The sequence below is a fragment of the Stigmatopora nigra genome, chromosome 1 (assembly GCF_051989575.1).
Source record: "Stigmatopora nigra isolate UIUO_SnigA chromosome 1, RoL_Snig_1.1, whole genome shotgun sequence".
NCBI lineage: Eukaryota > Metazoa > Chordata > Actinopteri > Syngnathiformes > Syngnathidae > Stigmatopora > Stigmatopora nigra.
The window spans coordinates 20,224,523-20,240,374 of record NC_135508.1 but is presented as its reverse complement, the minus strand read 5'-3'; the positions used below and the strand labels follow the sequence as shown (position 1 = coordinate 20,240,374).

The window sequence follows — 15,852 nt, the reverse complement described above, 5'->3', positions numbered from 1 at the left end:
TCACTGCTATTGACAGTGAAAGATGTCAAACAAAAGGAACATAAAATAAATTAACTATAAAATGTAGTTTTAAGAGATTCACCGCCATTGATGGAAAATGACATCCAAATTTTTTTTAATGGGAGATTTGACAGCAAACATCAATTGCCACCCCCTCCTTGTCAAAATGAAATCGACGTCTGTTTCCCCTCAAATGCAGCCTACGAATGAAACATTTGAGATGCCAACTTTAATTGAATTAAACATTTTGTTTTATCAAATTGACATTGGCAAAAATGCATCAACATGAAATCATTATGTTTTACATGTCAAAAAATTAAAGTTGTTTGCCAAGGTAAAAAGCTTCTTTCATGCAGTACAGCAGAAAATGTAGATATTTAACTGGACGAAATTCTGAGGTTTAATTCGAAATAAATGAGGCATTGGAACAATACTAATCAAATGAAAATGCTTGAATAATTAGTTGTTGAGTAGAACATTCTTTTTGAATGAATGCTCAAAATTACTGCAACCTCTTTCTTTTCTTCCATCTGCTGGTCAATATTTCTCATTACAACTGGATTTACTACAACGTCTCAATGCCATAATAAGTACAGTGTTCCCTCGCTTATCGCGGTTAATGGGGACTGGGACCACCCGCGATAAGTGCATTTCCGCGAAGTAGGGATTCCCCTTCCAAAATGCTTAATTTGAATTTAACTCCCAAAAAAATGTTTTTTATTTATTTATGTATTTATTTTTTACCCCCCTGTATACAGTACACCATTTAGAATACAGGTAGAGAGGGTGAAATTCATGTTATAACAAAAAAAACTGTACAATATGTTGTTTCAATGTAATATTTGTATTTTTTTTCCAAAAAAAACCGCGAAGCTCTGCGTCCGCTTTAACTGAAGCACGAAGTAGCGGGGGAACACTGTACTTTGACCCAATTTTTACCTTGTAATCCTTTTACATGGCCTTGGGGGTGCTCACATGGGAAGCGGGCTCGTTCTCTTGGGCGTGGAGGCCTGTCGTGGGGCAATTCAATCCAAAATAATTTGGTTTCATCAGAGCTCCGCCTGGGCTTATTTTATGAACTCCAAGGAAAAGATTTTACTTACGAGCTGGCGCATATCGAGCTGCAAGCAAAAGACACCAAAAAGTTAGTCGCCAGCCACTGAAAAGGTCAACGTCCCTCACCTTTTCCGCATTTGTAGCCGAAGAAGGCGGCGATGGCGACAACGATCACGACAGGGAAAGGCAGTGGGCAGACGATTTTTAGCACCATCTTCCTCCTTTCTTCCGCTTCACAAGAGGGATGGACGTCACGTGGTGTTTCGGACGAGGACGGACGGACAGAGGGAGCAGTGTGGCTCACCTTCGATGCGCTCGTTGCTAAGGAGGACGCTGTCGTCTAGCGGGACGCTGATGTTGTCCGGGACGCCGGCCAGCCTGAAGACGCACTCGTATAGGGCACTGGGGTCCCTGGCTCTGAGGTGGGCGATGGCCTGGTAGGTCCCGTCGTGGTTGGGCAGGGTCTTTTTCCTCACCACGCCCTCGGAGATTTGCTTGCCATCCTTCGTCCAGAACAAGACGGCGTCCTTGGGGTAGAAACCCGTGGCGTGGCAGCTAACTGGCGACCGCGGCGTCTTCTGCAGCAGGGACAGGCGTGGAAGCACTGCCGCGAGGGGGTGGAAAAAGTTGAGGTCGGAAAGAACGGCGATTGCGGCTAAAATTGTTCTACCTGTTCTCATGAGGAATTCCTTCCCGTTGTTCACATGCATCTTCAAGTAGTACGGACAAATTTCCATGTAGTAAATCTTTTCATTTTGAACATAACTTTGTTCCCAACTTTCTTTGGAGATGGGCGCTTCTTTCTTGAGCGTGAGCCGTCTCCCTTCACTCAAGTCTAACGATGAAATGTCTTTTCCGTCGTAAGCGTAGCGTTGCCAACCGTCAACCTTGTCGGTCTCGTTGTTCCATTGGCAGCCCGACATTATCTGGAACGTGTGAACGCCTGAGAGAAATAAAGTGACGTCTGGTCAAAAAAAGGAGGAATGGCGCCTGAAAATGCTCCAAAGCGGGACGGCAACTGACGTCCGCCTTGGTTGAAGTTCTCATTAGCAATTTTAAAGTCGACTTTGGCAGCCTCCTGATTGTCAATACAAATGTATGTTTTGCTGCTCCAGTAGTTTGGCTCCTGGTCTGTGATCTTGTTCACCCAATCGTGTTTGGGTCTAAATGTCCTGCTCTTGCTGTTGTAGTGAGTGATCTGCACGCCGTCAACGTAAATGACGCCCGAGTATTCTGGGGAGTTTGGAATTTGAGACGACACCCATTTGTTATGCTGCAGCGTGTGGATCACTGAAAGCAAAAGCAAAATCATTTTTTGATCAAAATGCCCAAATCTTGTCACCATCCCATTTTCAAAATTGGCCACTTTAGTTGACCCTTGCCGCCTTCCATATGAAAAGTGGCCATCATTTGACAAGCAGATAATTGGAAAATGCAAAATATCAACTTTTTCAACCAGAATAGAGTCAATGTGAGGACGCGGCTGCCATTGACCGCGCTAGACGTCCGATTCCTTGAAACTGCTAGAAAATCCCACAGACATCTAAGTGATTTCTTTCGACCACTTCTATCTTTTGAAAAGGTCTTTGCCCGTTCCCCTCAGCAAACGACGAAATTGGAGCTTGTTGTGACAACCTGTCTGTCCGGAAATCTGGAGGGAGCACTTTAAAGTGCGTCACAGTAATTGTAGACCACAAAATATCGGAGAAAATGTGCTTACCAGGCTGGACGCTTTGAATGTGGACAGCCACAACAAATAAAGCTGCCATTTTCAGCATCTTGAACCACGTTTGTTTTCTCGATTTTGAAGCCGATGTCGAGTCACAAATGATAAAACCAGTTTGACAGGCTTCCGTGAGTGGTAAACAAACGAGTGGCACTGCTTTCATTTTCGCCGTGAGGACGAGTGGGCGGGGCGCCCCTAGAATAACTTAAAAGTTTACTTTCTTTTCTAAACGGCTTATCCTCGCGGGGGGTGCTGGATCCTATCCCAGCTAAAAATGGGACTATTGGCACTTATTAGTTGTATTACATTATTAATCATCATTGTATTTTTTCCTTATTTTGAAAAGTAATCACTCATGCTGACTTTGGGCGAAAGGCAGACTACACCTTCGACTGGTCGCCAGTCAGCGGAGAGCACACAGAGAGACCGACGCTCAATCGTACTCACTGTCAGGTGGCTCTACACCAGGGGTGTCAAACTCCCTTTGGTCTGCCGGCCGGATACAGCTTAACTTGAGATCAAGTGGGCCGGACCAGCAAACTCATTGCAAAATTACATAGAACTAACAATAAGCCCATTTTTTTTCCTTTGTATTCGTCACTAATACTAATAATAAGTACAAAGAATGAGTAAATTATCAAAATGTTTATTAAAAGAATTGTCCTTTTACATTATGAACAATATATTATGAACAAGAGAATAACATAAGAACATAAATAAATGTCAATTCATGTTGTCTGCACGTACTAGAACACTGCGCCCCTAGCAGATAATACAGGAACTACAAATTTTTACCGAAAATTCATTTTTTTTTAATACAATGCAGCTTTCTTCCCCGGGCCGTACCAAACCACCAGACTGGCCGCATCCGGCCCGCGGGCCGTAAGTTTGACAAGACTGCTCTACACCATAAAGCATGTAGTACACACAATGCTTATCTTTTCTTGTCTTTTAGAATACGCAGAAAGATGAGAAATTATGCATTTATATTTGGTGATATTAGTCACATTTGAAATGGAATAGGATACATTTCTAATTTATTCAATAACAATGTGTAAATATTTTAATATTTGACAAATAACTTCATATCTGATGCTTATTTCCTTCCTCTGTAGGAAAGAGTAAGGCAAAAAGCATATTGATTAGTCAATTGCAATCTCAGGATGCTTATTATGATGCAAAATGGCCAATTTGTAAGGTAATTGGGATATGGGTGTGAATTTTGCCTCACTTGAACTATTTTAATTTGGGAAATCTACAAGGATACTTTCCTACCATCACGATTATTGCAATAAGTAACTTTTTGGATGATTTTCAACAGCCACTCAGAAACAACCCTTTTCTACTTTTGATATTTACAAATGATTTTCCCGTAGTAATGTAAGCGTGCAACGAGCATTTTTTTCTGAAGCTGACCGCAAATAATAGCTATCATCTATTGTTGTTAATGGCAGAGAGGGAGTTAAAAACCAGGAAAATGCCAAAAAATCAAAGAAGAAGCATTTTAAAGAGAAAAAGACATATTTAAGCACAAACAGTGACATGTTTACAACTGACCAACCTGATCATAATTTTTTTTTTTCTCAGCGAGGATGCCGCATGGCAAGCGTCTGCGACGCTAGCCTTCCCTCCCTCGCTCTCTTCCTACCTCCCGCTCCTAACCGATGCTGCCCCCCCACCCATCCGTGGCTTCCTCCCGTCTCATCCCTCCCTCCTCGCTCCTCTCCTCTCCTCCACACTCTCAAACCGCTCTGTCATGGCGTCTTCCAACCATGTCACCCCCACCAACTGCGGATGGTGGCCCATCTCCGCCATGGATGAAGACGGCAAAACGACAGACGGCGACGAGTGTGAAGAGCCGACGCCGGAGCCCAACGCTTTCAACAAAGAACGACTGGTTTTGTACCACTGGACGCAGTCTTTCGCTTCGCAGAAGGTAAGGTGGGCAAAAAATGGAGGCGGCTCTGCTATGCCACAGAGTGGATGGATGGATGGATGGATGCCTCTGGGTTTTGTTTTGCTTGCGTCGCTCCTCCCTGCATGTGCACGCGATGATGTGCGTACAGCTGCGCGCAGCTTCCGTTTTGGACAGGGCACGCTGCAGCATGTCGTTTTGTACATAGTGGTTGTGAAAGCAATCATCTGCAGCCACTTCCTCCACCTTGCTTCTCCCTCAGAGCCGATAACCCCCCTACCCGACGGCCTGAATTATGAATTGACGTGACGTCCAAAACAACCTGGCTCTGCACCGGTGTGCTCACATGCGTAGGATTTGAGGAACTGCAACAGTTGTAATGAGCTCAAGTCAGCTTGCGATGGGATGGAAGAGAGGGTGAATATTCATGCATTGGATTGATATAGTAGACTGCTTTTCAGGACGCTTTACATAGCATCATTCATTCACTCCACATGAGATGATGAGAAGCTACTATGGTAGTATAGCCAATGCTGCCCTAGGCTGGTCCGACAGAAGCCAGACAGCTGATTTGTGTCGTCGACAAGTGGGGGCTTGGTTCAAATCCCCACCCTTCGCTCAATAGGCTACCCGTTCCACCACCTGAGCCACCTTTGCCCCATTTGTTGGATATTGGCGTTTTACATTTTTGGATGTAAACACATATATTACACACTGGTGAGGACGTCTGCCTCATAGTTATGAGGTTGAGCGTTCAATCCCCATTGGGTTCCGTCCTTCCTGTGAGGATATTTGTATCTTCTCCCCATGCCTGTGTGGGTTTTCTCTGAGTACTCCACTTTCCCCGTATTTTAAATGAATTGGATGGCTATCTTCGTGAATGGCAGGCAACAGGTTAAATACTGTGAAATAGATCAACTCCTTTAGACTGTGATTGAGTCCTATAAACATTCTATATATTTTTGTAATTAATTTTAATTTTATTATTTTCTTTTTGTTCATATTTGAGTAATTTCTACATTTATTTATTTAGAAAAATAGATGAAATAATATAAAGTAAAGGCATGGTATAGTTGGGAAGTTCTCACAATTCGGAGATAGTGATAACCTTTCTATACAGTATATTTATATAGAGACTTTAAAATAATTTTCAATTTATTTATTCTAACCTTTTTTTAGGCAATTTAGAGTGTAAAGAAATATAGAAGTTTCACATCCTGCTATTTTTTTTGTCATCACATTGTACGCGACCACACCCGAGACTTTGAGACTATGCTTGGCTTTAAATGGGATGTGAGCAAATAAGAGTATAGACTGATTTTTAGCTGGCTCCAGACAGAACGCTCTTGGGCTCAGTGAGTTTTTGAGGACGGTGCGAAGCTGTGATTGGGAATCTGTCTTTGTAGGAAAAGGCAGAGGTGTGTAATCCTAATCATAATGTAGCCATATAAGGTGAATGTAAAAAGGCTGGATGGGTTTCCAGGCGGGAAAAAAGGAACTCCGAGTTGAATAGTGCAGAAATGTCTGAGGGCCAATGTTAATAGATTCCCAGTTTCAGTTTCCTGCAAATTGTGCTGTGTCACAATGCCGCAATCTGCTTGCTCACTTGCGGATGCACAATATCCCTCTGCTCTGTCCTTCACGTCAACTTTTGTAAATATAAAGAGAAAGGCTACTCCATGGAATTATGGATCAAACAACACAACTATAGATTTAAAAATAAATAAATAAAATGCTAGGTTTTCATTCCAACCCAACACCTTTTCACCAATCTGATGTCATACAATTGCAATCAGTGGATTGCAGTCAGTTGCTTCTTGTTTTCTACAGAAATCTTATTGGTCAACATGTCTGTTCCTGATTGGTTGGAACAAAAACCTGCACCCACAGCGGCCCTCGAGGACCAGTTTGCCCACCCCTGATATAGACAAACTTGCCTCGCCTGTGCCCATACCACATTTTCTACTATTATTATCACGTCCCAACACCTCTTTTAAAGTGGTTAGATCAGAACTTTCATGTAAGCCTCTGATACAAATTGAAAAACATGTACACACAAGCCAAAAATATGCAACTTATTGATAATTTTGAGATTAGATATTTAGATATTAATGCTCTGACATTGTCAATGTAATGACAAACTCTCTCTCTCTCTCATGATTGTAATTTTGAGAGCTAGAGATTACCTGGTTGATCGCTTTCAACAGTAAACCCTCTCTCATGATTATAATTTTGAGAGCGAGCGAATCTGACGACGAGTTGTCCATTCGACGAAATGTCCTGAGGCGACTCCGTCGACCAACTGTTAGTCACGAAACGACTGGTCACGCTTTGTTGGAAAGATCACTCAGCCCTTAATTTATATCTTAGTCTAAAGCAGTTATATACAAAACATCATCTCTCAAAAAAAAATATATATATATATATATATATATATATATATATATATATATATATATATATATATATATATATATATATATATATATATATAACATTTAACAGTTAACAACACTTTACTTGAAAAAATGTGAAACTTACTAACTCATGTCATAGTTTGAAGCATAGAATTGTGATTTTTTTTTACCTTCAAAATGCAATTCCTCTTGTTAAACCATTTTTTTTTTCATTTCGTCACATGAACCTTATTTTTTCAAAATGTTAAATATAATCAAAATATCAGACTTCCTTTTCTTAACACTATTAAGCTTGTTACACATATTACACAAAACAAGCCTGGAAAAATAGCACATAAATGCAATAATGTGATATTGAACTTTTTTTCCCCTTGTTGTGGCAGCAACAGGTTTTTGTAACCATAGTTATCGGACCCCCTTGATTCATTCTTGATGAGCAGGGTTATTTAGTCGCCCTTTTCGTCACAGTTGCTTCTAAAATGTCAAAAGTTAGTGTTATTTTCTTTCTTTTATCATCACCACAACTGCCAATTAGGCCTTTGCGACTCAACGTGAAATCTGTTATAGAGTAACCCGCTGAATGTTGCAGGTGCGTCTGGTCATCCACGAAAAGGGCCTGGTGTGCGAGGAGAGAGACGTCAGCCTGCCGCTGCAGGAGCACAAAGAGCCATGGTTCATGAGGCTCAACCTTGGGGAGGAGGTGCCAGTCTTCCTCCATGGCGACATCATCATCAGTGACTATAACCACATCATAGACTACTTGGAATCCAACTTTGTGGGAGGTAGTTCAAATGGATTGGACGTGGATGGCCGTAAATCACGCTGATAATTCCCGCCAGCCCTCCCAGTTCAAACTAGTCTGACTTATGCCTCACTTGCGTCGCTAATCATCTTTTTCCCCGTCCGCAGACACGGTAGCCCAGTTGATGCCTTCGGCCGACTCGCCCGTTCACGAGCGAGTGCAGCAGTACCGTCGCCTCCTGGACGATCTTCCCATGGACGCGTACACACACGGCTGCATCCTCCATCCCGAGCTCACTGCCGACTCTATGATCCCAAAGTACGCCACTGCTGAAATACGTCGTAAGTGAAGCCAACTCGAATTGAAATAGTACAGTAAATGGATTTTCACCACTTCTTATGTACTTTAAGTGAAGCCAACTTGAATTGGAATAGTATTGTTAATGCAGTTTTTACCACTTCTAATGTACTTTAATCTACTCTAATCACTCTTTTGAGGGAGTGATACAGAAATAAATGGGAACAAATAACCGGCACCACCACACCCAGTCAAAGTGCTGCAGAATTTGTTTTTTGTGTGTGTCTGGGACTGCAGGGCATTTGGTCAATGCAGCAACGGAGCTGATGAAGTTAGACCACGAAGAGCCTCAACTAACAGAACCGTATTTGTCCAAGCAGAAAAAGCTCATGGTCAGTTCGACGCATGAAAGCGTGTATGTGTATGTGTAATATTATTTTTTGTCATTTGAATGTTTGTATTTTTCTACACAAAACTTAAGGGAACTGTATGGAAAAAACACAGTAGAATCTACTATAACAAAAAGCTATTCAATGAAAGCAATCTTAAGTGATTGTCTGCCTTTTGCCAGCCAAAATCGTCAAACAAACATAACAAAGATAACCAAAGTAAACATACAATGCTTTTTTTTTCTCCCATTCACGGCAATAGATATGATAGCCTGATCCCTTTTTAGCAAACATTGTGAAAGGGCTCAAAGTGACTTTCTTTCTGTATTACAGGCAAAAATCTTGGACCACGACAATGTCAACTACCTGAAAAAAACCCTGGGGGAATTAGTAATTGTATTAGATCAAGTGGAGGCTGAGTTGGAGAAAAGGAAGCTAGAGCACCAAGGTAGGCCGGCACGATGCACCCGCGTGACGGCGGCCCACGAGACACTGATTTTGTATCCTCTAGCAGATCAGAAATGTGAGCTGTGGCTATGCGGAGCTGACTTTACGCTAGCTGATATCTGCCTGGGAGCCTTGCTGCACAGGCTCAAGTTCTTGGGACTTTCTAAGAAATACTGGGAGGACGGCAGTCGGCCCAACTTGCAATCCTTTTTTCTGCGTGTTCAAAAACGCTACGCTTTCCGCAAGGTCCTGGGCGACATTCACACCACGCTCCTGTCGGCGGTCCTGCCCAACGCCTTCCGGATGGTAAAAAAGAAGCCGCCGTCCTTTTTCGGGGCCTCCTTTCTCATGGGGTCCCTAGGGGGAATGGGCTACTTTGCCTATTGGTTTTTAAAAAAGAAATACATGTAGTGAATGCCCTCTCCGTGTGTTTAGTGTCTGTGTATACATGCAATGTTTGAACTTTTCTGTAATATTCGACGACTGCAGGAAAACCCTACGTGATACAATATAGGAAACACAACTACTTACCCCGAGCGAGTAAAGATATATAAAAAACAAACCATTCCATTCGAAGACGATCTTGACTGCACATTTCCTGGTGGTCGCTGCCTTCATGGAGCTCATTGGCTCTCGCGTTTATTGGAGGCGTGCAACCGATTCACTGATGCACCAGACTGCACTTCAATCAAATCAGTGCAGTAACACATGCAAACATGCACATTAAGTGACCTTGGCATGTCACAACTCATAATCATAACTCATAGCTGCTTGTAGCACTTAACCACAGGAAATGGTGTCACTTTTGATAGTGTGGCTTCCAGTAGAAGAACCAAGACCCGTGTCCAAAATAAAAGCAGTTAAAGGGACCCTCGAGCTATAAAATAAAACTGAAATTCCGGAATTTATATCTATACCTACTTCAAACTCTGAGAATATTTTAATGATACATTTCTCTATGTATAGGCAAACGAAAGAAGTGACAGCCTGGATATTTTCAAAGATTAAAGTCGGAATTTATGGAGCTGTACCACGTTATTTATTTTAGATCATCAGAATTTTTTTTTGGGGGGGGGGGGGGGGGGGTGTTACTACCACACCAACTAGAATGCTCTCTAACACTCTTTGAAACACAAGATCTCAGATTTTAATTCTAAGTTGGCGATTTTGGATATTGAAGAAGGTTTAGCTATGCAAGACTAGCCATATCTCATTTCTAGAACACTTTTAAATTTGTTTTCAGGCATTTTTTCCTCACAGTTGCTCTTATTTGTCAGTATTTCAGACAGCTTAATTTTTTATATTTATTTTTTTAAATTATCCATGAATAAAGTCAGAAACATTTAAACATGTGCTCTCTGAGGTCGTCCCTTCACTGATGTGTTGTGATGGGCACGGTTGCTTCTTCTAGTGGAGTAATTTAAAAGTTTGGCTTAGACACCATAGATACAAAACTAAACCCCCGTTTGTCCGAGTTGAGCTCCAGAGACCACTCCAAACACCGTCCGCTATCTATCCCAAGCAGGAGTTAACTGCTTGTCAATGTTGTAAAGTCACAACGATACTCAAGCACTTACCCGAAGGTGTTTCTTACTCACCCGAAGAAAGTGTCCAATAATCGCCAGCAATAATGAGAAGAGATAATGATTGGTTTCTGCTGCTGCTTGCTTACCTTTGTTTTGGTCTGTTTAACTGCCTTCATCCTCATTGGTTACTTTCCCAACCTTTTATTGAGCCAAGAGACACATTACCAAAAAAAGTTGTCATAAAGCACTGGCGCCTTGAAATACAAGTGATATGACATGTTAGTCGTTGTAGTTAACGAGCTATCCTTAAAGGTGCTATGAAATGGGGCGTGTCAAAAAATGAATGATTGCACTAATGTAATTATCGACCAGTATAGGGTGTATTTCCCCTTTCACTTGGCGTTAGCTCTTATAGCACCCCCATTGAACCTTGTCGGGATGAGCGGTATGGATGATGATTCATTACTTCATCATCCGTACTGCGCCTCCTTGGAAAGGTTACAGCCTATTCAAGTAAGCTTTGTCCAAAAGGCAGACTACCCCCGAGACTGGTCGCCCACCATTCACATTCACAATCATACCGCCACCCAGCAGATATCGATCCCACCCTTGCCCGCACTGAAGTCAGATAAGTGAACCACGACACCATCAGGTGGCTTTACGGATTAGGAATGAAGGAATACTGTCATTAAATACGTGCAGAAAACAAATTAGGTATAATAAAACGGTCTGTCATCCTTTTAGTTGTCGCAATATTTCATAGCACCTGTGAGCCGATGTGTTGCTTTGACTTGAGAGCAAATATTTGAGATACAAACACTTTGCGGTGGCTGTGAACTTAAATCACAATGGGAAGCAGCTTTCCGGAAAATGAACAGGAACAGGAAATCACTTTCACTTGAAGTTTACTGTCAAAAAAGATTTATTGTGATCCCCCTCGCCCCCTTTATTGTATGGATAATGTTGCAGGCCACCTGTTACAAAGCTGAGTGACATATTTGAATTTTCTGTTCTTTGTGAAACACCTCAACATGAATGCTGCGTACACTTTCTGTTCAGCCGCAATGATGGACTTAAATCACAATTGAATAGACGTTTGACTTTTATTTTTAAGGGTGAAAACGCGCAACCTTTGCTCTCGCAAGAGAAGCAATCTAATGGCACAAATGTGAGAAAGCGAAGATAAAGAACGTTTTGGTTCATGAGCAAATAAATGTTTGAGCGGGACCTATTTTGGTTATTGAATCATAGTTGTGTTCAGAATTATTGCAAAAAATGTGGGTAAAGCTCAAAATCTTGCCCCTAAAAACGGTGAGCACTTCACATTCTATTTATTTATTACTTGAGTCTTTCACGATTTTCTTGATGTGATACATTTCATGTTATAATGTGAAACTTAGCATGTTTACATTATGAAAATTGTACAAATTTAAACATTGAGACCATGTAAAAACATGGACCTTATCAGCTGAAAAATTTATTAGAATATTAAAAAATATATACAGTATATATATATATGAAGCAAAGAAATACAACTTGAAAATTGCATGTTTTGCCTAATTTGAATAACAATCACTTAACGTAAAATTCATCCAACTTTCCAAGTTAAAATCTAACTTACCATCGTAAAAATAAAAAGTATCAAAACCGGTTGATAAAAAAATGAAAATGTACACGTCAAAATACAAAGACCTATATTTAATGTAGGAACATTTGACTTTAAAGTGAATTTTATCAAAATAAAATATGAATTTTGAAATATAGTGCAAAACTTATCACGCTATAATGAGGCACAGAACATATTTTTGGTGCAACAACAGTACGCTTCGGACTCCTGTGAATCACTGACAAAAAATTTAGCTCTATATTTTTATTTGTATTGTGTGTCGTGTTCCCGATACGTTTGCGAATATGGAAATAAAAGCTTTCATAAAGAAAAAGATAGCGTTTTTAGGGCTTCTCTTATTCTCACTTGCGTAGGTGCACTTGCCAGACCGACTGCGAATGGGGAAAAAGGAATTAAGTTTACGTTGATTTTTATTTTCTATTCCAATTGTGACTCCGCCCCTTGACGAGGCCGTAAACCTTGTTTATCACACGCGCACAGTCAAGAAATTTTATTTGTGATTGTGGCCGTTATGTTTCACGATACTATTTTTTTATTTTCTACTTTTTTTTATATATATATTTCTATATATGCATTAATTTATGGTGCTTTTATGATGTTTGTTCATAAGCCTTAATTTATTCAGTTGCCATCAATGACAAATAAACAGAAAAATTGAAAATTCTCATTGCTGTGTCTGTAATTTTTGTCGCCTTCATAGTCTCCCGCCTGGTCCTTATAGATAGCTGGGATAGGCTCCAGCTCCCCCATGCCCATGTAAAATAAGGCTTTTGTTAAAACAATAGCCATGTATAGTAAGGCTTTTCCCTAAAAAAAGACCAAGTAGGATAAGGTTGTTTTTTCTTTAAAAGATGTATAGTAAGGTTTTTATTTGTTCAAAATGACCATGTATAGTAAGGCTTTTGTCAAAAACGTCCATTTATATTAACATAAACATTCATTTTCCTGGTCTTTGTGAAACAATTAAGATGGCACCAAAGCCCTGTAAAAAAACAGCCTAATTCAGCAGCAGTCAAATTTTAAGCACCAAGATACACCAACCCAAATATTTAGCTTCTCAAAGTATATTCTCTCCCGAATAACATTACAATGTAGATAAAATAAAGTTTTAAAACATTGGAACTTGAGTGACATGGAGTGATTCAATTGTGCACGACAAGTAGTATTTACTAAGGGCATACTCGGGGAATTTTTAGTCTTGAGAAGTGTCTTTAGTTAGCTGGATTTTAAACATCAAAAATAAGGTGAGACATTTTTCACGGTCACACATTTGTTTGAGGGATACAAAATCCCTAAAAGTTCTCTCAACAACTTGTGAATAAACACAGAATGCATTGACATTGAGATCAAAATGTCCATATTTGACTCAAAATGTAACAAATGAGAGATCAAAAGTTGACTATTTTCAGAGGAAAAACGATTTGATTTCTAATCTCATGAGGCCAATGGTGGGACTGGTTATAATAGCAATTCCAGGACCAAATCATTGCATTCCTTTTTATTCCTAGTTTGTATCATGATCCACAATTCTGGGACTCAAGTTATGAATTTAATTCAATTATCTAGTCAACCCCCCAACAATCAATTTTCTCAGCTTTCTGTCATTGTGCATGGAAAAAAAAAATCATTCTTAAATTCCAACTTTAACAAGTGTCATATTGCACCATTCCAATAAAGTACCATATTTTCTCGCATATAAGCCTCCCCCACGTATAAGCTGTACCCTTAAAATTGCCTAAAAATCGCCGTTTTACAATTTCTTGCATATAAGACGAAATGACCCTCCCCAATAACTTAAAAAGCATTTAGCGCAGCAGAGTTAAGGTAGCCGTTTTTGTTGTCGGAATTGCCGCTGCGGCGGCGGTCCCGGCGACCAGGGCCGAAGGTACCAAAGACGATACGTCAAGTACCACGCCAGCAGCCCACTCGCTGTTCCCAGGACCTTGTGAGAGATGTCGTGGAAGTAAACCGAGGTGCAGATGAACATCCAGACCCAGATGAGGACTAGCAGGTTGAGGGCCACGTACAAAAGGTTGAGGACCGTCCTTGGCAGCGCCGACAGGCTAGCCGTCCTCAAGCTCGCCATGGGCGCCGTTTCTTCCGCAATAAAGAGGGCCGAGTACGTCAGTATGAAGGAGTGTCCCGAGATGTCGTAGCCGTGCCAGTAGTAGCCGGCCCGCCTGCACTCGGCTTTGGACGCAAAGCGGGCGTCAACGGCGTCCATGGAGTCCGTCTGAAAGCACGAGCCGGTAACATTCTCAATGTAGAAGAAGGTCTCAGTGCACGCGTACCAGGCGGCCGTGGCCACCGCCAGCGAGAGGAGGCGTCTGGCTAGGAAGCTGGCGTTCCTGTTGAAGGCCGCGTTGGAGATGAGGAGGAAGGGAGTCAGCAGCAGGAGTGTCCAACCCCACGACACTTTGACAAAATATCTGTGAAAACACACATTGTACTCAGAAAAACAGAATAACAAGTATTTTTCTGACTAAAAACTGAACAGAATGACACGGAAGAGACAATTTTTCAATATTCTATTCAAAATAAGTGTTAACTATTAGTTAAAACAACATCATGAAATTAGCCATCAGTAAATTCACTTAAAATGATACTCAGTGTAAACTTTTGACATCTTTGTTCTATTTTGGTGAAAATATTAGATTGCATTAACTTTTAGTCGTAATTTGTATGTTGTCTCGACTTTTAGGGGGATTTGATTTGTGTGAGATGCTAGATTTGACATTTTATTGGAATGTTTTGTGACTTTTTTTGTTTGTTTCGTGTTAAAACGCGATAAAATTGGTTATCCCTTTCGGCAAAGCAAACCATCTGTAAAAGATCTGCTCAACAAAGAAGCATGATGTCAGTATTTCTTTGAAAATATGAACTTTAATGAAACATTACATTATCAAAATAGAATGACAGAAGCTCATTGAAATCCGAAGCGAGGTTTAAGAATTCCAGAACATTCCACCATTCGTTCATGTTGACACCCAAATGTCAAAAACCCAATTTTATCCACACAAAAAATATAGATCTGTTTTTATAAACCACCGAGACTGTCTCTATATCATTACAATTGTAATGGATCAAGTTGGGTCCTGACCTAGGCGGGTTAGCCATCCACAAGTATTGTCAGGTTAAAGTCTACTCACACGTTGAAGAAATTTCTGCTGCTGCTGAAATAAGTCTGCGGCACGAGTTGGAATTCTTTAAGAAGCGATCCCACGAGGGAAATTATCAAAAACATCCATGGGAACTTGTCTCTAACGGCTGGTGTCCTCCAAAGAGTCACCAAGTTGCACACGACGACGTCCACCGCCGCCATGTTGACACTTTACTACCGTGCTGGACTTCTTCGCCTACCTGGGAATTGTTGACATTGTGTTTTAGCGCCCTCCTCTGGTGGGAACGTTGAACCCTGCTTCTTGAATGGAATGGAATGCTATTAATGCCATTATACATGAATAATGAGTTTTAAAACTTCGCCATGAAGACGCACAAATAAATAATAATATATAAAGACAGTTAATAAGTGATAATAATATCCTGCTCCCGTTTTTCAACGTTTCATTTTCTTTTCAATGAACTAGACTGGGGGCCAATGAGTTCAAAAAGTGTCCTATTTATAGGGTTTAGGGAGCAGAAGAAATACATGAGAGGATTCGCAAAAAGAAGTAATGACACACTATTCCATGAGGATTTTGCTACATTTT

General features: G+C 40.9%; 3 protein-coding genes across 6 annotated transcripts; 1 reads left to right on the top strand and 2 right to left on the bottom strand.

The window, feature by feature from the left end:
* Positions 1 to 214: 214 nt before the first annotated feature.
* LOC144204940 (H-2 class I histocompatibility antigen, K-Q alpha chain-like) lies at positions 215 to 2,935 on the bottom strand. Of its 3 annotated transcripts, none has more exons than XM_077728929.1 (8): positions 2,777 to 2,935; positions 2,080 to 2,346; positions 1,727 to 1,999; positions 1,361 to 1,660; positions 1,183 to 1,287; positions 1,104 to 1,121; positions 940 to 1,010; positions 215 to 533 (listed from the first exon to the last, which is right to left on the bottom strand). In XM_077728929.1, the coding sequence occupies exons 1-7, from the start codon at positions 2,832 to 2,834 to the stop codon at positions 952 to 954; spliced, it is 1,080 nt and encodes a 359-aa protein (XP_077585055.1). In that variant the 5' UTR covers positions 2,835 to 2,935; the 3' UTR covers positions 215 to 533; positions 940 to 951. The 3 variants fall into 3 exon arrangements, with proteins under 3 accessions (XP_077585055.1, XP_077585064.1, XP_077585047.1); XM_077728938.1 differs by having other exon boundaries at positions 215 to 530; XM_077728921.1 differs by having other exon boundaries at positions 215 to 1,010.
* Positions 2,936 to 4,475: 1,540 nt separating this feature from the next.
* Positions 4,476 to 10,029, top strand: gdap1l1 (ganglioside induced differentiation associated protein 1-like 1). 2 transcript variants are annotated; one of them, XM_077719940.1, is made up of 6 exons: positions 4,476 to 4,718; positions 7,704 to 7,896; positions 8,024 to 8,197; positions 8,451 to 8,545; positions 8,876 to 8,990; positions 9,054 to 10,029. In XM_077719940.1, the coding sequence occupies exons 1-6, from the start codon at positions 4,539 to 4,541 to the stop codon at positions 9,398 to 9,400; spliced, it is 1,104 nt and encodes a 367-aa protein (XP_077576066.1). In that variant the 5' UTR covers positions 4,476 to 4,538; the 3' UTR covers positions 9,401 to 10,029. The 2 variants fall into 2 exon arrangements, with proteins under 2 accessions (XP_077576066.1, XP_077576075.1); XM_077719949.1 differs by having other exon boundaries at positions 4,479 to 4,718; positions 9,057 to 10,029.
* Positions 10,030 to 12,017: 1,988 nt separating this feature from the next.
* Positions 12,018 to 15,499, bottom strand: fitm2 (fat storage inducing transmembrane protein 2). Its single transcript, XM_077719960.1, has 2 exons — positions 15,292 to 15,499; positions 12,018 to 14,571 (listed from the first exon to the last, which is right to left on the bottom strand). The coding sequence occupies exons 1-2, from the start codon at positions 15,462 to 15,464 to the stop codon at positions 13,962 to 13,964; spliced, it is 783 nt and encodes a 260-aa protein (XP_077576086.1). The 5' UTR covers positions 15,465 to 15,499; the 3' UTR covers positions 12,018 to 13,961.
* Between the last annotated feature and the right edge of the window lie 353 nt (positions 15,500 to 15,852).

Excerpts from the sequence above, each read along its gene's own strand:
- LOC144204940 (XM_077728921.1), bottom strand. The coding sequence starts at position 2,834 with ATGCTGAAAATGGCAGCTTTATTTGTTGTGGCTGTCCACATTCAAAGC. Across the intron at positions 2,000-2,079 it reads GAACTTCAACCAAGGCGGAC|GCGTTCACACGTTCCAGATA; the intron begins GTCAGTTGCCGT and ends TATTTCTCTCAG. Across the intron at positions 1,661-1,726 it reads GGAATTCCTCATGAGAACAG|TGCTTCCACGCCTGTCCCTG; the intron begins GTAGAACAATTT and ends CCCTCGCGGCAG.
- gdap1l1 (XM_077719940.1), top strand. The coding sequence starts at position 4,539 with ATGGCGTCTTCCAACCATGTCACCCCCACCAACTGCGGATGGTGGCCC. Across the intron at positions 8,198-8,450 it reads CGCCACTGCTGAAATACGTC|GGCATTTGGTCAATGCAGCA; the intron begins GTAAGTGAAGCC and ends CTGGGACTGCAG. Across the intron at positions 8,546-8,875 it reads CCAAGCAGAAAAAGCTCATG|GCAAAAATCTTGGACCACGA; the intron begins GTCAGTTCGACG and ends TCTGTATTACAG.
- fitm2 (XM_077719960.1), bottom strand. The coding sequence starts at position 15,464 with ATGGCGGCGGTGGACGTCGTCGTGTGCAACTTGGTGACTCTTTGGAGG. Across the intron at positions 14,572-15,291 it reads AGCAGAAATTTCTTCAACGT|ATATTTTGTCAAAGTGTCGT; the intron begins GTGAGTAGACTT and ends GTGTTTTCACAG.